Consider the following 24,096-nt stretch of genomic DNA (forward strand, 5'->3'; position numbering starts at 1 on the left):
GGTCAGCAGTCTTTCCCATGATTGTGATTCCTACTGAACCAGACTGAGAGACCATTTAAAGGCTCAGGAACCCTTTGCAGGTGTTATGGCTTAATTAGCTGATTAGAGTGGGACACTTTGAGCCTAGAATATTGCACCTTTTCACAATATTCTAATTTCTGAGTGTCAGGGTTTTTTCCCTGTTGTGTTTGCCATGTGCTGCTGGCAGCCATTTTACTCATCTCTCTTCCTGACTATGGTGCATTGTGGGGGATGCTGCTCATTTCCTGCCCTTCCTTTTATGGCCAGACTGGTGTGCATCATCCATGTGAGACAGGATGCAGTCTCAGAATTGTGATGTCATCACTTATTATTTAAAGGGCCTCTGTTCAGTATGCTTTGCCTTTGCGTTGTCTCAGACCTGTTTGTGAGAGTTCCTGTGTATTTCCTGGCTGCCTGACGTTCTTCCTGGTTCCTGATCCCTGGCTTGTTCCTGACTCTGCTGTTTTCCTTGTTCCTGATTCCGGCTCGTCTGACTATTCACTTTGGCTCCTGACTTGGCTCGTCTGACTACCAGCTCTGGTTTTGACTCCTGGCTTGTTATTTGACTTGTGGACTTTTTATTATTTTTTGCTATTAATAAAGGTGTGATTATTTTTGCACTTCTCGTCTCAGTCTGATTCCTGGCACCCTTACACTGAGATTGTGGATTTGGGGTTTTCATGAGCTGTAAGCCATAGTCATCACAATTATGACAAATCACGGCTTGAACTATCTTGCTTTGCATGTAATGAGTCTATCTCATATATTAGTTTCACCTTTTAAGTTGCATTAGTGAAATAAATAAACTTATGCATGATATTCTAATTTTTTGAGTTTCTCCTGTGTACATATATATATATATATATATATATATATATATATATATATATATATATATTCACAGGGCCACCACTAGAAATTATATATATACACACACACAGCCCCCCCCCCAGAGTCTAGTCAAACTTGAAAATGTTCTAAAGGTAATAACACATTCACAAACACTGAAACACAAGTAGCGCTTGGTTGTTAAAGGGACATGAAACCCAAAATATGTTCTTTCATAATTTAGGTAGAACTTACAATTTTAAACAACTTTCCAGTTTACTTATATTATTAAATTTGCTTCATTCTTTTGGTATCATTTGTTGAAGGAGCAGCAATGCACTATTGGTTTCTAACTGAATACATGGGTGAGCCAATGACAATTGGTGTATATATGTGCAGCCATCAATCAGCAGATAGAACCTAGGTCATTTGCTGCTCCTGAGCTTACCTAAATAAACCTTTCAGCAAAGGCTAACAAGAGAAGGAAGCAAATTAAATAATAGAAGTAAATTGGAAAGTTGTTTAAAAGTGTTTGCTCTATCAAAATATCTAATTGAATTGAATGAATGTCTAATTATGACTTTACTGTACCTTTTAGCTTATGGAGAAAGTTATTGTGTATAAAAACAGCTATTTCTAACTGAAGAAAAAAAAAGTCAATTCCTATGCCTTTCAATATGGCTTAGGTTATTAATCAGCTTTCTGCCAGTGCCACACACCTAGCCAGATGGTGGGCAAGCCTCTGGTTATGCCTGATGTCTGAGCAGTTCACAATTCCTCCTGACAACGTGCACAAGATTACCCATAATGCCAGTGTCATGCACAACCTCATTTACATCCAACCCACAAACACATACATTTTGTGAGTGAAGTACACAGGGGCATATATTTATCTATATCAATCAGGGAAATTAGATGAGCTGCTTATTTAGAAATTTAGAGTAATCTGAGTGACACATACCCTAGCCCAGTACAGATGTAAATCTAGGTCACAATTACATCTTTTTAATACGCTCCAACTCCTTCTGAGCCCTGTCTCCCTAATGAAGATGTTGAAGTTGTCCACAGCAGCCACTGAACAATTGGTCCTCAGGGACTAGATGTGCACAATCATGCACTTGAAGTTAGTTTTAAAATCAGTTTAAACAGATGTAAGTTCTTATTGGGCAAACACATATTGTAGCATTCTTACACAGTGCTTTTCCATATTCAAGATAGCATTTTTATGTCACTAATGATTGTATGTATGCATTAATAATACATATCACATGGATTAGTTTGTGACAAATTTATTTTGTGTTTCAGTAATACAACCTTTAGAAATACTATTATATAATTAGGTAGGAAAGTGGTGAATTATAAAGAACAGTATAATGTATTTTCTGAGGTAAAATATGATCCCTTCACAGAGCTTTTACGGATATTTACAAGTAGAAATCCATACAACTCATGTGCAAGTCCATGAGATCACCACATGATGGGATCTTATAACCAAGCAGTGAAGTCCACAAGACCATGCAACAGAGGAGACATACAGGTAAGACAGGAAGGCAACTTGCCAAAAGCCGCCCTGGGGAGGCATACACATACAAATTAAGTGAAATCATGTAAAGACCAACTAACTGCCTTACATATCTGGTCTATAGAAGTCTCATTAAGGAAGGTCCAACAAGTGGCAGCTGCGTAAGTGGAATGAGCAGTAATGCACCCAGGGGGAGTCTTCTAGTATGGCTTATAAATAAAGGCCTTAAGCCAAGCTGCTAAAGTAACTGCTTTAGAAATTAACAAATATTAAGAAGAGAGTCTGAAGGATTTTGTGGGTTCCACATATAACTGAAGAGCTCCAACACTATCAATGTTGTGAAGTGGCTCCTTAGAATTTTTAAGAGCAGGCTGTAAAGAAGGAACCAAACTTTTCCTGATTAATAGTATCTGCAAATACCACCTTTTGAAGAAAAAAATAACTTGTCTGTAGCACAGCTTATTCTTGATGAAAAGGAGACTCAGATATCCTTCTGGTGGAAGAAATAGCTATTATTAGTACAAAAGCTGATAGTTCAACCCATGCATAGGTTCAAATGCATAGGTTTAATGTAGAGTTGAAAAACAGAAAGAAATCATGCAAAATCTTTGGGATTTTTTTAAACCTTATATTGTAATGTAGGTGTCTCTCCTTCACATACAAAACCGCTGCACTACAAAAATAATAAACTACACAAGCGGTATGTCAGTGAGAAACACAGTTTGTGAAAAAGATAAAAAAAAATTATATGACTGCTTTTGGTGGCGAAACACTAGCATGAAATATAGCAAAATAGGCCTAGCTCAATATCTTGGGTTGTCTATTAAAAATCAATATATATAGTTTTGATAGGTAAATAAAAAACCAAATAGTCTCTATTTCTGTTTAAATGGAGTGATAGCAAAAATGGTAAAAATTCACTGGTATTTTGGGCAAGTTGTTCTCTGAAATTCTTGGTAGCAAAGGGATTAAGGTATCAATAACCTTATCAGATAAACATCTGTAGGAAAAAAATAGGCATTTAGAGTTCCATTATATATGCGGCGTCGCCGCAAAAGCCGCCGCTGCCGGATTTTATGCGATTTTGGTATTACATATACGGCGTAGCATACAAGTTACGCACGTATATTTCACCCTTCGGCCGTAATTTTTATCCCCATAGACTAACATAGAACAGCCGCGCAATTTGGTATCCAATATACAGCGTAAGGACTTACGCATGCAGAATTCAGAAAATCTACTCCATTCTCATCTCGCTACATATTGCAGGCGCAGCAACCCTTGCACGGACTAAAAAAGCAACGTAACTCCCTGGAAGACTTAACAAACACATATATTTAAGCAGCATCTCAAGGTTAAAGGGACAGTATACTATATTGTTTTTTTTAAGGTTTATTTGAAATAGCTGATTTTGTTGTTTGAAACCACAACATAATCAAATGGATTGAGCTTGTAGGTAGAATCAGATCTCATCACTTTATCACATTGTGGACATATACTTGCTTATTTACTTTAAATTTCTTCTCAAAACAATCAACAATACTTGGAGGAGAGAACAATGGGAAATCATAATTGTATTACCTTCATCTCTTTAGAACCCACTGGAGGGTAATTTATTCTAATGTTAACACAGCTTGGCATTGATGCCAAAATATATAAAGGGACAGTCAAGTCCAAAGAAAACCTTCTTGTTTCAAATAGGGCATGTTATTTCAAACTACTTTCAGATTTAATCCTAACACTTGCTTTGTTCTCTTGGTATTCTTAGTTGAAAGCTAAACCTAGGATGGCTCATATGATAATTTCTAAGACCTTCTTGAAGGCCACCTCTTTGCAATTGTGTCAAACCAATCACAGACAACACAACCTCTCACCTGCAGCCTTAAAACACCTGATAATGCACACCCTATCAGTAACATCACTATTATATATACCCATGTGTCAATTTATATTGGATGTGAGATACATTGATTTTTTTGTGTGAATATTACTATATGTACCCTTAATAAACAACTATTGTGATTGTGAGTTATAGTACAAGAATATGTCATAAACATGATAATATTACCTGTTTTTATTGCCATTTCCACACAGGTCATATTATATGTTTTAACAATATTAGTGTACTAAAACACACCTCACATGGTTGTGGATGACAATTATATGGTAAATAACAGAGGACAAGATTTATGGTGAACTATAAGAATATTTCTTTCTTTTTTGGCTTCTTGGATGAGGGAGCTGAGGTGACTGTAGTGGATTTCCTAGTTCTTCTGGTTTGAGAAGATTCTGCTGTTTCTGCTGGTGTGCTGGCCACAGATGATAGGCTGGAGGCAGTGTCCTGCTGGTGTGTAAAATTCTCAACCAACACACCCAAGAGTTGATATTGTTCTCTCCATCTATTGTCCATTTGCATCTGCATATCAGACAGAATTTGCATAATCTGTGACTGGTTATGAACACTTGCACTTAACGATGCTGCCATGTCCCTCTGTAACTCTATGCTACGTTGTTGTATCCTCTCTTGGATCCTGATGAACCTTTCATAATTCCTGAAGAACCTCTCTTGGCCTCTTTGTATGCTCTCTGGGCTTGTTATGAGCCTCCTCTGGAGTGCAATGTATTCTTGACCTAGGGGAGAATACAATGCATCCACAGGCTCTTGAGCAGCAGGGCTTTTAGGTGCTTGTGGGGCAGGGTCACCTGCATCTGCTGTTGCTGGAGGTGCAGGGTCAGCTTCAACTGCTGGTTCATGTGGGGCAGGGCCAGCTTCAACTGCTGGTTCATGTGGGGCAGGGTCACCTGCATCTGATCGTTCATGTGGGGCAGGGCCAGCTTCAACTGCTGGTTCATGTGGGGCAGGGTCACCTGCATCTGATGGTGCTTGAGGTGCAGCTTTAGATTCTGCTATATTTCCATCTGCCGATTTGCTGATGATGGTGGAGCTCGTCCAATTGCTGATGATGGTGAAGCTCTCATGGTTGGTTGATAGTCCCACTGATGACCAGTGTGTGACCACTCAGCCTGTCCAATTGGCACTTCCTGTGACATTATCTGTGGGTAAAATCCCTGACTGCCATGAGATTGTGTTGTGGGGGAGGTAAATACATGGACCCTTTGTGGCTGTCTTGGCTCCCCCTCAAAGCCAAATGGAGGATATTCCTTTGGCCAGGAATCTTGCCAGGGGTCATATGGCAATGGTGGTGGCATCCCTCCCAGATCCTCAACTGAAGCCAACCAACCATGCTCATGCCTGGGAGCATACTGTTCTTGCGGTTGCCTGAAGACTGGTGGTGGTGGCATGGATGTTTGTATTCTCATGACAGGAGGTTCTGTGAAGGAGTCAAAGGATGAGAGGGATTAGTACAATCAGATATATGTCCACGTGGGCATACAATATACATTGATAAATGCTAGGGCCTATACTGATTCTCATGTCAAACTGTTATTCTGAGACATGTTAGTATTGCACTATTCCACCTCATATCATGAATTGCATTGTGTTAAGTAGCATTAATGTCAAATATAATTGTAGATGTTTTTGTTAGTAGGCCAAATACCATGCTACTCATTGTGTACATGAATGTGATATTAAAGGATGTTATATCTCAAATACATATAATACTGGGGTGTGGGATGTTACTCACCAGCATGATGTGCTGTGGTTGCAGCCCCTGAGTCATGAGCCCCTGGAAGTCCACGGACTGCTGTGATACTCAGGGACCTGCGTATCATCTCCTGCCAGGTGTTATACTCAATATCCAGGGATGGACCACCGCCTGTTCCCCTCTGGTGCATAGCTTCCTGCCCCATCTTTTCTTTGACCCTCTTCTTGCAGTCATTCCACCGCTTTTTCAGGCCCTCAACAGTCCTCCTCTGCGGGGCCACACTGTTGACGGCATCCTCTACCGCCAACCATGCCGTTTTTCGCTTTTTAGCAATGCCTTTGCCCTTCTCCTGCCCGAAGAGGTCACTGTAATTGTCCATGATGGCCTGGGCAAGGGCAACATTTTCATCAAATGAGAAGTTTGGACATCTCAGCCTCTCATCCTCCATGGACACTTGACTTCCTCCCTGTGATTTCCCTGGTGTGGGTTCCTCCCTATCCTCTCCCTCCTTCTGTACCCATGTGTACCCTCTGTCCCTCTCCTAGATGTGCCTGCTCTCTGAGGCTCTCGGGCATCTCCCCTCCCATCATCCCTTCTAGCTCTCCCTCTCCCCACTCCACTTATTCCCTGACAGGGGGCCCACTGCTCCTCCTCAATACTCCTCTCCCCGCCATCCTCACACTAAATCACACTACACACACTCACTCCCAGTTCAATCACACACAATCACAACCAAACACTCAGCCTATCACACTGTAAAAATAAAATGTGTGAGGTGTTATAAAAAAAAAGTATGGTGTATTTTGTATATGTATGTATGCAAAATATGTGTAAGTGTACAAGCTTAATAAAACAACAATACGACCTAACTCCTCCGTTTGCGCCTCTCTCTCTACTCTCACTAATCCTCCACTCCAGTGTAGTGTGTTGTAGCTCAACGAACAATCCAAACACACTGAAGAAAATGGCGGCTGCGCATGGGTTTATATATGAATTTTAAATTGCGTAATTACGTGTCGCATTTTTATTTGAAATCTGTTCATTTTTACGAGTGTTAGCCTAATTTGCATAAAACGACTCTTTATTTACACTTTCCGTGAACAAAATACTGGCGTAAGTTATTAGTATCGATATAAGGTGGCGCAAATCAATGCAGTTCTGTCTTTAGTGGTGTGATTGGAGATATTCTCCCAATATATATATAAAAAAGTAGACTAGTGTTTTATAAATCTAAGAAATAATTTATTTCTTAAGGTATATACCTAGACATAGTAAATTCTCATAATAGACATCTGTATAATGAACAGTAAATGAATTAAAATAACTTTAAAAAATGATAAACACCGGTGTTGCTATTTTAAGCTAATAAAACAATATTAAAAAATGCAATTGCATAAAAAATCTGGCATAAGAATACGAATAAACCTCTAATGTGTGATAATATAAATATTACTAATATTCTTGTACACAGAGGTGGGTGCAGTCACAGGTGGGCTGACAGTTGAAAATGGCAGAAAAATGTCTGTTTATTCTCAGCGGAATAAAATGCAGTTTGAGATAGACAAATACTTGAAAATATGCACAGAGATGTCCGCTTTCTTGTGTGTCTGTGCTATGGCAAATAGGGGTTAATTGCTTCCCATCGGTTAAGTCTTATAGAAAACACACATATGTGGCAAAATCCTATTTCTATTGCGGCTCTTTAAACGGCAGCTTTTTGCCTTGCTGTTCACACTATTTGGCAACAAAGTATCGTTAGCTCAGCATCTCTAGTGGTATTATAATTAAGAAAAAGTTAGATAGTTACATACGGTTTACAGCTGGATGTATGAGTTCCTTTCTGTAGAACAGTGCACTGTTGACGATCTCCTTATGTAGTACAAAAAGCCGGTGGAGTGCTGTGTCTCTTATCCTCCGTTTACCAGCTGTACTGATGATTGTGTCTCCGTAGATTGTCGGTTCCCCAGTAACGGAACTTGCTTATGACTCCGTGAGCTCTGATCCCAAACTTGCCTTTGTCTTGGTGAGCAAGTTCCGTTACTGGGGAACCGACAATCTACGGAGACACAATCATCAGTACAGCTGGTAAACGGAGGATAAGAGACACAGCACTCCACCGGCTTTTTGTACTACATAAGGAGATCGTCAACAGTACACTGTTCTACAGAAAGGAACTCATACATCCAGCTGAAAACCGTATGTAACGATCTAACTTTTTCTTAATTATAATACCACCAGAGATGCTGAGCTAACGATACTTTGTTGCCAAATAGTGTGAACAGCAAGGCAAAAAGCTGCCGTTTAAAGAGCCACAATAGAAATAGGATTTTGCCACATGTGTGTGTTTTCTATAAGACTTAACCGATGGGAAGCAATTAACCCCTATTTGCCATAGCACAGACACACAAGAAAGCGGACATATCTGTGCATATTTTCAAGTATTTGTCTATCTCAAACTGCATTTTATTCCGCTGAGAATAAACGGACATTTTTCTGCCATTTTCAACTGTCAGCCCACCTGTGACTGCACCCACCTCTGTGTACAAGAATATTAGTAATATTTATATTATCACACATTAGAGGTTTATTCGTATTCTTATGCCAGATTTTTTATGCAATTGCATTTTTTATTATTGTTTTATTAGCTTAAAATAGCAACACCGGTGTTTAGCATTTTTTAAAGTTATTTTAATTCATTTACTGTTCATTATACAGATGTCTATTATGAGAATTTACTATGTCTAGGTATATACCTTAAGAAATAAATTATTTATTAGATTTATAAAACACTAGTCTACTTTTTTATATATATATATATATTTTGAGAATATCTCCAATCACACCACTAAAGACAGAACTGCATTGATTTGCGCCACCTTATATCGATACTAATTACATTCAAACCCTTTGGGAAAGTTTTAAAGGTGAGCATAGTTCTGCCCAACCAGGTAGATAATTACCTTTTCTAAACTATTTTTACTGGCGTAAGTTACTTGTGATGACTAAAATGTGTATTTGCGCACATTTCAGAAGTTCGCCAGTTTGTCCTACTTACGCCAGTTTAGCATCTAACGACGCAGTATATGTAATACCCCGATGTGCAAGGTGAAATTACGGGCGGCGCGGGTTCCCACGCTTGCGCCGAAACCTGCGCCATATATGTAATCGCGCCCTTAATTAGCAGGCTGTCAAAGCCAGAATTCTTACATCCTGGTGACAGAAGGCAGATTGTGAAAGATCTTTTCTGAGAGGAAGCCATAAGACAAGCAAGAAGACGCTTAAAACAGGTTTGCATACCAAGTCCTGTGAGACCAAGCTAGAGCAAACCAGTGACTGTGGCAATGACTGAAGCTAGTCCGGGTCCAAACAAAATCGTACTCTAAAAGGAAAACATTTGGCTAGGACAGCAATAACAGCATTCTTAGCATTTATGAGTATCCATCTCTACTGCTGCATCACAAAGTTGTTTATAGTCTCGAGCAGCTTCAAACATTCCTGGGTTTCTTCCAAGGATACTTCTCCAGATACTAGCTCTAAAAGGTTACCACACTGAAAACAGGATGAAACAGGAAACCTGCCAGCTGAAAAGACCTGTCTATGGAAATCTTCAAGTTCCTTATCCATGGGGTGCTTAAAAGAGACACTATCCTCTAAACAAAGGAAAGATGGTCCACCTGGCAGGGATAGAAATGGCCCCATTCACTTTAGGGTCTGTTTTCCATAATTCCAACTTGGAAGGGGGTAGCAGGAACATGGCCTTAAATTTGGTGGATGAAACAAAAGGGTACATCTGGTTTGTTTCATTCCTTAGTCAACTAAATCAGGTAAAGTAATAGAAGAGAGCTGCTAAGGAGCAGGCTTAAAAAAGGTGAGAGAATCATCCACCTATAAAGCCTTTAACACTTAATATGAAAAGGCATGACTATGCTGTAGCCTGAAATTGAAGGACACATTTACCCCCACATCCTCAGAAGAGGAACAGTCAGACTCCAATGCACCCCACTTCAGTGCAGGGACTCAAGACAAGTAACTCTTTATGTATTATGAGAATATGTTCATGCTAATATCAGGTGGGCCGCAGGTGTAATGTACTTACCTGTAAAGCACCTTTCTCTACCATGCTTACCACAGTTGCCCATCTTAGGCAGTTCACACATAAGAAATTACAAGGAGCAGTAGACTGTAGAGTAGGAGATTGGCAAATAAATCCTCATTTCACCTGTGAGGGCTGTGGATCACACAAGGGGTAGCACATTGTAGAATAGGGGACTGGCAAATGAATCTGTATTTTACCTGGAAGGGCTGTGAAATCTTCATGCTGGGACAAGATTCTCATTGCGTGGCTGAAAATCCCGCCTTCCTAGAGGCAGTCATGGGTAAATGGGCCTCAGATTGGTTAGAGAACCCCTATCAAGAGCATGCAGATCAGCACTTCAGAATTAACCTCACTCTATCTTGAAGGCAAAAATTTGGTGACTAAGGGATTCTGGGAAAGTGGAAGGGACTAAAGCTCCTGTATCTAGTGGTGTTTTTGCCTCCTTCTAATGAACATATGTCCTAATGTGATGATCTTGTGGACCATCACAATTTTATGAAAGGAAAAAAAAATGTTACTCACCTCTAGCTTGAATTCTGACATTGTAAGATTGAATATTGTTCTGCTGTTTGGTTAATCTACCATTTTAAAATGACCAATTGCATTGAAAATCAGTTAAAAGCTGCATGATATCTACTTAATGAAAACCTGTGGGAGCTTTAGGGTTTTGCAAGTATAAATCCACTACTAAGCATTTAGCAATATTTAACTGTTATATATAAAAGATCTAGACGTCTGGCAGTTTGTATTTTATGCATTTATAGGCATTAATACTGCACCAGATTAAGATTTTACATTTAGAACATAAATACCAACCACAGAATGAATGTAACATGACTTGTAGCTTCAAAGTTTATAGTTAAAGGGACAGTCTAGTCAAAATTAAACATTCATGATTTCCAATTTACTTTTATCATCTAATTTGCATTGTTCTGTACGTATGCTTTGTTGAAAGCTAAATTTAGGTTTGCTCATATTTTAAGTTATAAGCCTTTGAAGTCCACCTCTTATCTCAGGACATTTTGACAGTGTTATGTAGTGTACTGTATATAGTGTGCTATATAGATAACCTTATGCTCACTCCCAAGGATTTATTTATGAGTCATCACTGATTGGCTAAAAGGCAAGTCTGCCTAAAGAAATTAGATAAGGGGGCAGTCTGCAGAGACTGTTTAAAGGAGTCAAGAAAGAAAATAGGAGTCAAAGAAAATAATTTACAATAAAATTATTATTTGCTAACCTGATATCAACCAGGGTATTTCCAGAGTTGTGAAAGACTACTCTATGCTGCACTGTTTAAATCAGACATCCTGAAACTTGGCCCTCCAGAGGGGTTTTGGAACTACATTTCCCATGATGCTCAGCCATCTGATATGCTGGCTGAGCATCATGGGAAATGTAGTTTCAAAACCTCTGGAGGGCCAAGTTTCAGGATGTCTGATTCAAATGGACAAAGGGTGGCATACAGTGATTAGCTTGTTCTCCAACAACTAAAAGCACATTTAATTTTTTTAGACATTGTTTGCCCAAGCAATTTGGTCATAATTAGATTTAGTTGCGAAGTGCAGCTGTCTTAAATTTTGTAGTGAGCCAACCTAAATAACGAGAGGAAAGACAGGCTGATTTCCTAAAAAACATACAGAGATTGGAGGTGGCGCCTACGGCCGTCGGGCATTAATGGATAATTATTATTATAATCTAAAAATATGTATAAACACAAATTGTTAAGTAGTACAGAATGACACTAATGTAAATTGCTATGATTGTAACAAATGATTAAAAAGTTTGACACATAAAAACACCAATTTATAATAATCTTTTTGAACAATTCCCTGTTACAAAGAAGATAAATAGTTATAAGCAATCCCTGTTGATGGGTCGTATTGACTCAATGACACCGGTGTCTAACTGGCTAGAATTTAATCCAGAATTACGCTTTGACGTTTCTCTTCACAATCTCACATAAAAACTATTACATTAAAATCCTTACTACTTGTAAGTTCTAAGAAAAGTGTGTATGAGTTATTAATTCTCGTGTAGCACAAGTGACTGTCAGTCAATCTTCTCTTGTTCACAATTTATGTGCTAAGTAACTACACAGGTTGACAAGTGCGTCCTAGTTCCAAGCCAAGGAGGCTGGGAGAAATTGTTTATTCACTCAATAAGATGATCAGGCAAAGTCTTTTTGCAAATAATGTGTTAAAGTAATTGATAAACCCCAATAGCAGAGTCCCAAAAGCTGAGGATGTCCCTTGTTATGAATGTCTACCCTTTGGAACGTTCAGTTCTTGCAAAACCTTCTTGAATCAGACTTTAAGTAATTGGTCTGTATATGTGATTACACACTTACCCAGTGTCTCGGCGATGGGGGTGGTCTCTCTCTTTACCCGCTTACTTGTCAAGATCCACCTGGGCTTAGTGTAATGCCGGACTTATTAATGTGAATCCTCTCTTAAGGATCTTCTTCTCAGTGTGCACACTGGAGTCTTTATATCCAATAATTTTCAATACTCCTACCGTCTTCCACGCTTGTCTCACAAACAGGCTCAATATCAAGCTGGCGTGGCGGTCCTGGGAGTTAGCAGCTGTAATCACTCTGCTGTCTGTCTGTTTTTCACAAAGCCGGATAATGGTCTACGCATTTCAGCTCTCCAGGGAGCCTTTGTCAAGATCTTTGACAAAGCTTATGCGAAACGCGCGTTAGGCGTTTGCACTGTTGCTCTCACTACTTGTTAAAAATATTAGAAACTCTAGACATAGCTGGTAACTTTTAAAAATTAATTTAGTGGTAAATTTGTTGGCTCAATCTTTTGAGCAGAAAGAACTTGATTTAAATGGGAGATGGGGCGGTATTTGGTTGCGGTGCAGTGATTCACATTAATGGATAGAATTATGATACAGGCGACTGATGTATAGTTCTGATTAGAGTCTGAGCCACTGAGAGATTCGTAATTGTCTCCTTTATCCGCACCTCTCCCAGTGTATCGCAATACAATTTAATCTATCGTTAGAGCTGCCAGCACAATATTTAGTTTTTGATATGAACTACTTAAATATGGTACAAGTTTTACTCCGTTTTTGAGAACACACAGTGTGTTTTTTTTCTTGGTTTTTTTTTTTCCCTTTTTTTTTTCATTATAGTGGAATTTTCTTTTTTGTAAATAATGTGTGATGAATTTTAGCTTAAATGGTGGCATGGTCCACAACAATAAAATTTTAAACTGACTATAAATAAATGTTATGTTTTAATGAATTTCATATTACACGTGGAATAAACTCCACCACACACAGCTTGAGTAATAATCCCCTTAAGTGTGCCCAACAATGCCTCTGTTCTATTTCTCGTATTAATCTCAAGTGTGTAATCACACATACAGACCAATTACTTAAAGTCTGATTCAAGAAGGTTTTGCAAGAACAAAACGTTCCAAAGGGTAGACGTTCATAACAAGGGATGTCCTCAGCTTTTGGGAATCTGCTATTGGGGTTTATCAATGACTTTAACACATCATTATTTGCAAAAAGACTTTGCCTGATCATCTTATTGAGTGAATAAACAATTTCTCCCAGCCTCCTTGGTAACGGAACTAGGACGCACTTGTCAACCTGTGTAGTTACTTAGCACATAAATTGTGAACAAGAAAAGATTGACTGACAGTCACTTGTGCTACACGAGAATTAATAACTCATACACACTTTTCTTAGAACTTACAAGTAGTAAGGATTTTAATGTAATAGTTTTTATGTGAGATTTTGAATAGAAACGTCAAAGCGTAATTCTGGATTAAATTCCAGCCAGTTAGACACCGGTGTCATTGAGTCAATACGACCCATCAACAGGGATTGCTTATAACTATTTATCTTCTTTGTAACAGGGAATTGTTCAAAAAGATTATTATAAATTGGTGTTTTTATGTGTCAATAAACTTTTTAATCATTTGTTACAATCATAGCAATTTACATTAGTGTCATTCTGTACTACTTAACAATTTGTGTTTATACATATTTTTAATTATAATAATAATTATCCATTAATGCCCGACGGCCGTAGGCGCCACCTCCAATCTCTGTATGTTTTTTTGAGCTCCCATTTTCAACTGCACAATTTGTGAGAAGTGCAGTTAGAAGGTTGGCAAGTCTGGTTACAGCTTGAGTCTCAGTTAACACAAATCTTTGTTGCCTTTGTGTATAAGGCTGATTTCCTTCCAGGTACTGATGTTAAAATAAAAAAAACACCCCTTAGTGAGAATTTAATTAAAAAAATACAAAACACACACATTATAACAATAACATTTACAGCATATAAACTATAAAACTGGAATACATTGATTTTTGACACATACATTTTCAGCACCAAAATGTAATTATTTTGGAAAGCATGTGAAAAAAAATATTCTGTGATCAAATTAACGCAGTGAACTTGTTTGTCTGGATGCTCAATCAACACTCAAAGGCAGTGTAAGCTCTCTTATAGAGAGCTTATATAAAAGTGTTATGGTGTAGTCTTCCCTAGAATAATATTGTTAATATAAAAATAAGACAAATATTGATTAAAGTCATTTTGTAGTATCATATGCATATTCTATTTCAGCAAATACGCACTGTAGAAGATCTGCATACAAAAAAATATCCCCCCTTCTTAATTTTCAGAGTTTTATAAGTTTAGAGAAGTCCATGGATATACCCCTTAAAACCATGCTGGAATTTGTGTGCCTGTGCTATTTTCAGTAGCCGCTGGAGATCTGTAGCATTATTTGAGCCTTTCAGTACATAGGGCAAACTGCAGTATATTGAGATGTGCTCAAGCACCACTGCTGACAATGAGGGGAAGAAATCCATAGGTCATTTACAGGAAAACCAGGCATAAATAATTTTATGGGGAATACTGAATGAGACAAGGAATTTAACTTTAAAACTATGCCTGTATAATACATTTAAATAGCATTTTTAAATTAGCAATATTTTTAACCTAATTTCTTTGGCAAATGCACCTCTAAATAAACCCCCTTTTCGCTGCTTATTTACCTTTAATGTGATGGCAAAGGAGATGAGGATACAGCTCTAATTGCAACTGAACTGCAATGCATCAGAGTACACTCACAAAAGCAAATAGAATATGCTGCTTGATTTGACAAGAACAAAGCAAGACAAAACCCAGACAGTTCTAGAGTCCCAGAAAAAGGGACTATTTTACTTTAAAAGGGTGAGCTTTGTACTGCATACAAGTCTATACAACTGACATGAACACCTTAATCTGGTGCTAAAGGATTTTATGCACAAGTAACCCAGCACGATTATGTCCCTTTACCGTCACTGTCGGGAAAACAGTAGAGTTGAAAATGTGAATCAGCAGGCATCTTGTATTCATAAAATGTTCTATAGCACTTTACAACTGGATTATGGATACAATACACAGACAAATTTGTTCAAAATACCATATATACAAGAAAATGTTACGTAGGAAGATAAAAAAAAAAATACAATCATTAAAAAAAAAAAGTTTGTTACATTATTAGCTCACCACAAAAAAAAAAAACAACTTTAAAAGAACATTACATTTTCTTTTGTGGTGTGAAAGATAGCTCAAGGAATAAATGACAAAGGCTTTGTCATTAACATGAATTTTTTAGCAATACAGAGTGACATCAAATAGTACACGATGACATCACATGCAGTGAGGAAATACCCAAAGGCACTTCCTCATTGCTAGTGGTGCATTTACCGTATTCCTGTCCTCGAACCACCTACAGTGACATATAACCCCTTATTTGAAAGTGCAGACTTCCTCATTCAAAAGAGGGGCGCATGTCCCTCTACAAAGCAAGTGGCCTTACAACACTGGTCACCAAGTGTGTAGTGAGTCACTAAACTGGTTGGAAACAGATATACATTTCCTGTTTAAATAGTAATTAAAAAAAGTTGTAGTAAATGAAAGGAACTTAAAAGTCCCTACTATAAAAATTATTTCTTTAAATAACTGACGGATAAATACATAAAAACAAAGCACTTGTCAAAATGTCCGCCTCAAGGCCAGTAAAATAACAGTATGATCCCATGAATTAGTTGCATTGTCTCCTAATAGGCTGTTTGCGTGTCTGCAGCCTTTTCAGAGCCAGATTGGCAGTCATTCATGGAGTGAGCTTATTTATTGAGTGGAAAAATCAGTAAAAATTATTCAATGCAGTGAAGGGTACATTTTACCAGGTATCTGCTTAAACTGCCATTTTCGCTGTAGGGGTTTTCATGTCCCTCTAACATGTTTTAATCCTGTGCTTTTAAAAATGTCATGATAGAGAACTTAAGTTTATCAAATTCTAGCACAGCAATTAAACATGACTACAGTATATCGATAAAATCTTCCCAGGAATCCGTTTCAAGAAAGTCTAATATACACTGTTGCCATAGTAGACCACAAAGCAAGACATCAGATAAGACTGAAGTTTTTGTTATATTCGTATAGAATTTCTATAGCCACATTAAAAAATGTTCAGTCTTCAGCTGAATCCATTTACACAGAAGCCCCTTGAAAAGACTGTCTTTGCTCAATAGCTTGACGACTTAGAAGCTGCTGCTGAGTTTGGAGAAACTGAACAACTTCTGGACTTCTTAACAGTGACTTAAGGAGAGAGAGAGAAAGAAAAAAAAAAGTATTAGCAATCACATAGAAATATAAACACCTATCTTTCTTTCAGAAAAAAAAAAACAAAACAAAAAAAAACCTTACATGGATAGGACCACATTAAATTACTGTGCATTATATCAGTTTAAATATTGTACACTTTAACTTGACTTTTGCAAATATGGACTATTTATACACAGAAGATAAATGTACACACTGTATAATTTTTCACCAATGTATATCAGAGATTAAAGAAGTTAGCTGACCATGAACAAGGGAATAGGCGAAGCACAAATTAGTCTACAGCTTAGGCAATCACTAAGGCAGCTACCCGACTCTATAGTTTTTTTTTTTGTTTTTAATCAACGTTTTTTTATTGAGGTATTTCGAAACAACCATAATCAATTAACAATATTTGGTACATCAAATCATGAATACATGTGATTAAGACATATTTCCTCACATAAAATCAAGTCCAAGTGGTGAGTAATTGAAGTGCGCTAAGTGTAGGGTATCAGACACCTTAACTAAATAACAGATCCTTCAGACTGTTATAAATAAAAATGAGGCAAATTTGGGAAAAGAAGTAAGGGCGCTAGAAAAAGCTTAAGATACCCCTAAAAACATAATTTATGCTTACCTGATAAATTCCTTTCTTCTGTTGTGTGATCAGTCCACGGGTCATCATTACTTCTGGGATATAACTCCTCCCCAACAGGAAATGCAAGAGGATTCACCCAGCAGAGCTGCATATAGCTCCTCCCCTCTACGTCAGTCCCAGTCATTCGACCAAGAATCAACGAGAAAGGAGTAACCAAGGGTGAAGTGGTGACTGGAGTATAATTTAAAAGATATTTACCTGCCTTAAAACAGGGCGGGCCGTGGACTGATCACACAACAGAAGAAAGGAATTTATCAGGTAAGCATAAATTATGTTTTCTTCTGTTATGTGTGATCAGTCCACGGGTCATCATTACTTCTGGGATACCAATACCAAAGCAAAAGTACACGGATGACGGGAGGGATAGGCAGGCTCATTATATAGAAGGAACCACTGCCTGAAGAACCTTTCTCCCAAAAATAGCCTCCGAAGAAGCAAAAGTGTCAAATTTGTAAAATTTGGAAAAAGTATGAAGCGAAGACCAAGTTGCAGCCTTGCAAATCTGTTCAACAGAGGCCTCATTCTTAAAGGCCCAAGTGGAAGCCACAGCTCTAGTGGAGTGAGCTGTAATTCTTTCAGGAGGCTGCTGTCCAGCAGTCTCATAGGCTAAACGTATTATGCTACGAAGCCAAAAAGAGAGAGAGGTAGCAGAAGCTTTTTGACCTCTCCTCTGTCCAGAGTAAACGACAAACAAGGAAGAAGTTTGGCGAAAATCCTTAGTTGCCTGCAAGTAGAACTTGAGGGCACGAACTACATCCAGATTGTGTAGAAGACGTTCCTTCTTGGAAGAAGGATTTGGACACAAGGATGGTACAACAATCTCTTGATTGATGTTCCTGTTAGTGACTACCTTAGGTAAGAACCCAGGTTTAGTACGCAGAACTACCTTGTCTGAGTGAAAAATCAGATAAGGGGAATCACAATGTAAGGCTGATAACTCAGAGACTCTTCGAGCCGAGGAAATAGCCATTAAAAACAGAACTTTCCAAGATAACATTTTTATATCAATGGAATGAAGGGGTTCAAACGGAACACCCTGTAAAACGTTAAGAACTAAGTTTAAACTCCATGGTGGAGCAACAGCTTTAAATACAGGCTTGATCCTAGCTAAAGCCTGACAAAAGGACTGGACGTCTGGATCTTCTGACAGACGTCTGTGTAACAAGATGGACAGAGCTGAAATCTGTCCCTTTAATGAACTAGCTGATAAACCCTTTTCTAAACCTTCTTGTAGAAAAGACAATATCCTAGCGATCCTAACCTTACTCCAGGAGTAACCTTTGGATTCGCACCAGTATAGGTATTTCCGCCATATTTTATGGTAAATCCTTCTGGTAACAGGCTTCCTAGCCTGAATCAGGGTATCAATAACCGACTCAGAAAAACCACGTTTTGATAAAATCAAGCGTTCAATTTCCAAGCAGTCAGCTTCAGAGAAGTTAGATTTTGATGTTTGAATGGACCCTGTATCAGAAGGTCCTGTCTTAGAGGTAGAGACCAAGGCGGACAGGATGACATGTCCACCAGATCTGCATACCAAGTCCTGCGTGGCCATGCAGGTGCTATTAGAATTACTGATGCTCTCTCCTGTTTGATTTTGGCAATCAATCGAGGAAGCAGCGGGAAGGGTGGAAACACATAAGCCATCCTGAAGTTCCAAGGTGCTGTCAAAGCATCTATCAGAACTGCTCCCGGATCCCTGGATCTGGACCCGTAGCGAGGAAGTTTGGCGTTCTGGCGAGACGCCATGAGATCTATCTCTGGTTTGCCCCAACGTCGAAGTATTTGGGCAAAGACCTCCGGATGAAGTTCCCACTCCCCCGGATGAAAAGTCTGGCGGCTCAAGAAATCCGCCTCCCAGTTCTCCACTCCCGGGATGTGGATTGCTGACAGGTGGCAAGAGTGAGACTCTGCCCAGCGAATTATCTTTGATACTTCCATCATTGCTAGGGAGCTTCTTGTCCCTCCCTGATGGTTGATGTAAGCTACAGTCGTGATGTTGTCCGACTGAAACCTGATGAACCCCCGAGTTGTTAACTGGGGCCAAGCCAGAAGGGCATTGAGAACTGCTCTCAATTCCAGAATGTTTATTGGAAGGAGACTCTCCTCCTGATTCCATAGTCCCTGAGCCTTCAGAGAATTCCAGACAGCGCCCCAACCTAGTAGGCTGGCGTCTGTTGTTACAATTGTCCAGTCTGGCCTGCTGAATGGCATCCCCCTGGACAGGTGTGGCCGATGAAGCCACCATAGAAGAGAATTTCTGGTCTCTTGATTCAGATTCAGAGTAGGGGACAAATCTGAGTAATCCCCATTCCACTGACTTAGCATGCATAATTGCAGCGGTCTGAGGTGTAGGCGTGCAAAAGGTACTATGTCCATTGCCGCTACCATTAAGCCGATCACCTCCATGCATTGAGCTACTGACGGGTGTTGAATGGAATGAAGGACGCGGCATGCATTTTGAAGCTTTGTTAACCTGTCTTCTGTCAGGTAAATCTTCATTTCTACAGAATCTATAAGAGTCCCCAAGAATGGAACTCTTGTGAGAGGAAAAAGAGAACTCTTCTTTTCGTTCACCTTCCATCCATGCGACCTTAGAAATGCCAGAACTAACTCTGTATGAGACTTGGCAGTTTGAAAGCTTGAAGCTTGTATTAGAATGTCGTCTAGGTACGGAGCTACCGAAATCCCTCGCGGTCTTAGTACCGCTAGAAGGGCACCCAGAACCTTTGTGAAGATTCTTGGAGCCGTAGCCAGTCCGAATGGAAGAGCTACAAACTGGTAGTGCCTGTCTAAGAAGGCAAACCTTAGGTACCGGTGATGATCTTTGTGGATCGGTATGTGAAGGTAAGCATCCTTTAAATCCACTGTGGTCATGTACTGACCCTCTTGGATCATGGGTAAGATTGTCCGAATAGTTTCCATTTTGAACGATGGAACTCTTAGGAATTTGTTTAGAATCTTTAAATCTAAGATTGGCCTGAAAGTTCCCTCTTTTTTGGGAACCACAAACAGGTTTGAGTAGAACCCTTGTCCTTGTTCCGACCGTGGAACCGGATGGATCACTCCCATTAAAAACAGATCTTGTACGCAGCGTAGAAACGCTTCTTTCTTTATCTGGTTTGTTGACAACCTTGACAGATGAAATCTCCCTCTTGGGGGAGATAATTTGAAGTCTAGAAGGTATCCCTGAGATATGATCTCTAGAGCCCAGGGATCCTGAACATCTCTTGCCCAGGCCTGGGCAAAGAGAGAGAGTCTGCCCCCCACTAGCTCCGGTCCCGGATCGGGGGCTCTCGGTTCATGCTGTCTTTGGGGCAGCAGCAGGTTTCCTGGCCTGCTTGCTCTTGTTCCAGGACTGGTTAGGCTTCCAGCCTTGCCTGTAACGAGCAACAGCTCCTTCCTGTTTTGGTGCAGTGGAGGTTGATGCTGCTCCTGTTTTGAAATTCCGAAAGGGACGAAAATTAGACTGTCTAGCCTTAGCTTTGGCTTTGTCTTGAGGTAGGGCGTGGCCCTTACCACCTGTAATGTCAGCGATAATTTCTTTCAAACCGGGCCCAAATAAAGACTGCCCCTTGAAAGGTATATTACGTAATTTGGACTTAGAAGTCACATCAGCTGACCAGGATTTTAGCCACAGCGCCCTACGTGCCTGTATGGCGAATCCTGAGTTCTTAGCCGTGAGTTTAGTTAAATGTACTACGGCCTCCGAAATGAAAGAATTAGCTAGTTTAAGGACTCTAAGCCTGTCCGTAATGTCGTCTAGCGTAGATGAACTAAGGTTCTCTTCCAGCGACTCAATCCAAAATGCTGCCGCAGCCGTAATCGGCGCGATACATGCAAGGGGTTGTAATATAAAACCTTGTTGAACAAACATTTTCTTAAGGTAACCCTCTAACTTTTTATCCATTGGATCTGAAAAAGCACAGCTATCCTCCACCGGGATAGTGGTACGCTTAGCTAAAGTAGAAACTGCTCCCTCCACCTTGGGGACCGTCTGCCATAAGTCCCTAGTGGTGGCGTCTATTGGGAACATTTTTCTAAATATTGGAGGGGGTGAGAACGGCACACCGGGTCTATCCCACTCCTTAGTAACAATTTCAGTTAGTCTCTTAGGTATAGGAAAAACGTCAGTACTCGCCGGTACCGCAAAGTATTTATCCAACCTACACAGTTTCTCTGGTATTGCAACGGTGTTACAATCGTTAAGAGCTGCTAAGACCTCCCCTAGTAATACACGGAGGTTCTCCAATTTAAATTTAAAATTTGAAATATCTGAGTCCAATTTGTTTGGATCAGAACCGTCACCCACAGAATGAAGCTCTCCGTCCTCATGCTCTGCGAGCTGTGACGCAGTATCAGACATGGCCCTAGCATTGTCAGCGCACTCTGTTCTCACCCCAGAGTGATCACGCTTGCCTCTTAGTTCTGGTAATTTAGACAAAACTTCAGTCATAACAGTAGCCATATCTTGTAATGTTATCTGTAATGGCCGCCCAGATGTACTAGGCGCCATAATATCACGCACCTCCCGGGCGGGAGATGCAGGTACTGCCGCGTGAGGCGAGTTAGTCGGCATAACTCTCCCCTCGCTGTTTGGTGAAATTTGTTCACATTGTACAGATTGACTTTTATTTAAAGTAGCATCAATACAGTTAGTACATAAATTTCTATTGGGCTCCACCTTGGCATTGGAACAAATGACACAGATATCTTCCTCTGAGTCAGACATGTTTAACACACTAGCAAAAAACTTACAACTTGGTTATAATCTTTTTTAGCAAAAAAATACTGTGCCTCAAAGAGGTACTAAACGATTAAATAACAGTTGAAATAATGAACTGAAAAACAGTTATAGCATCAAACTTTAAAACAACACAACTCTTAGCAAAGGTTTGTTCCCATTAGTAAAATAACAATAATTAAATTTGACATAAAAAGTACAAAGCAACGTTTTTATGCACAGTCACTATAAGAATTCTCACAGCTCTGCTGAGAGAAGTTACCTCCCTTCAAAGAAGTTTGAAGACCCCTGAGATCTGTCAGAGATGAACCGGATCATGCAGGAAAAATAAAAGTGACTGACTGGAATTTTTTGATGCGTAGTAAAGAGCGCCAAAACGGCCCCTCCCTCTCCCACACAGCAGTGAAGAGAAACGAAACTGTCACAATTACAAGCAAAAAACTGCCAAGTGGAAAATAATGCCCAAATATCTATTCACACAGTACCTCAGCAATGTAAACGATTCTACATTCCAGCAAAACGTTTAACATGATAAATAGTTATTAAAAGTATTAGTGACCTTTAGCAGAGTAGTTCCGGTGAAATACCATCCCCAGAATACTGAAGTGTATACATACATGTCATTTTAACGGTATGGCAGGATTTTCTCATCAATTCCATTCAGAAAATAAAAACTGCTACATACCTCAATGCAGATTCATCTGCCCGCTGTCCCCTGATCTGAAGCCTTTACCTCCCTCAGATGGCCGAGAACAGCAATATGATCTTAACTACTCCGGTTAAAATCATAGTAAAAAACTCTGGCAGATTCTTCCTCAAACTCTGCCAGAGAAGTAATAACACGCTCCGGTGCTATTGTAAAATAACAAACTTTTGATTGAAGTCATAAAAACTAAGTATAATCACCATAGTCCTCTCACACATCCTATCTAGTCGTTGGGTGCAAGAGAATGACTGGGACTGACGTAGAGGGGAGGAGCTATATGCAGCTCTGCTGGGTGAATCCTCTTGCATTTCCTGTTGGGGAGGAGTTATATCCCAGAAGTAATGATGACCCGTGGACTGATCACACATAACAGAAGAAAAAGCTTGATTAAAGACAAAAAATGACCGGGGACTTGATTAGACTATATATAAATTTTATAAAAATCAGATTAGACAAACATAAATTTAAAAGCAGCATACATAAAAAATATAATATATTTAAAAGGGATGTCTCCCTATAACTTCACAATTACACTTTTATCAGTGAAACAATGTATATAAAGATACCAGAGTGCAGTGGTAGATACTGTTATGTTAAAAAGGTCATTCCTTAGGACATTGCCGTTAATCGGATAGTGTATATCTTTGGTTTCAAATGTCAAGTCTGAAAAAACTCTTGATGACCGGTCTATTAATTATTTGCAGGTATAAGCCTCTGCACTTTATCTGAGATTAAGCAAGTTAAACGTCTTACGTTTGTGGTAACACTTTACCGGTAGTCGATCTCTGTTCAATGTGCTTCGTGGATGTTCCTCGAGATCTCGGCGTCTGATGTCACAGTTCCTGAATCAAGGGCCCGTCTCTCCCAGCCAACCAGAGCCTCCGTGGGCTTCGGTCTATTTAACTTTTGTTGTCCGGTACGTTTCTTAGTACTTGAATAACAGTTGGAGATTGCTCTTATTGCTCAGCATGCAACCTCTGTTGGTGCTATCCGCCAGGGGATAGAAAAGGATTACAACCCGGGTTGATAACTTTTCCTCTGTCTGATAATGATTCAATATGTGGTACTAGTGTTTTCTACGCGTTTCACTCCTTTCAGAGCTTTATCAAGAATGACTAGCCCACATTATCCTCCTCCTTTTAAAGAGATCCATTTGTTTTCATTGGTCAAAACTTCATAGAGGTCAAAGATGGTATTTCTTCTGATATTTCAAACTTTGTTCCTTTTGTATCTTTGGTGGAAGAGTCATTTTGTTCTTAAAGGGAAATTTATCTTTTATAAAGCTTATATT

General features: G+C 39.4%; 1 protein-coding gene across 1 annotated transcript in view; it reads right to left on the reverse strand.

Annotated features, from left to right (window-relative positions):
• Positions 1 to 13,771: 13,771 nt before the first annotated feature.
• Positions 13,772 to 24,096, reverse strand: part of RFXAP (regulatory factor X associated protein) — a 30,783-nt gene continuing 20,458 nt past the window's right edge. The window contains exon 3 of the mRNA XM_053708437.1: positions 13,772 to 16,691. Coding sequence (XP_053564412.1) covers positions 16,584 to 16,691 — 108 coding nt within the window. The 3' untranslated portion in view covers positions 13,772 to 16,583. The remainder of the gene's footprint in view (positions 16,692 to 24,096) is intronic.

The sequence above is a fragment of the Bombina bombina genome, chromosome 3 (genome assembly GCF_027579735.1).
Source record: "Bombina bombina isolate aBomBom1 chromosome 3, aBomBom1.pri, whole genome shotgun sequence".
NCBI lineage: Eukaryota > Metazoa > Chordata > Amphibia > Anura > Bombinatoridae > Bombina > Bombina bombina.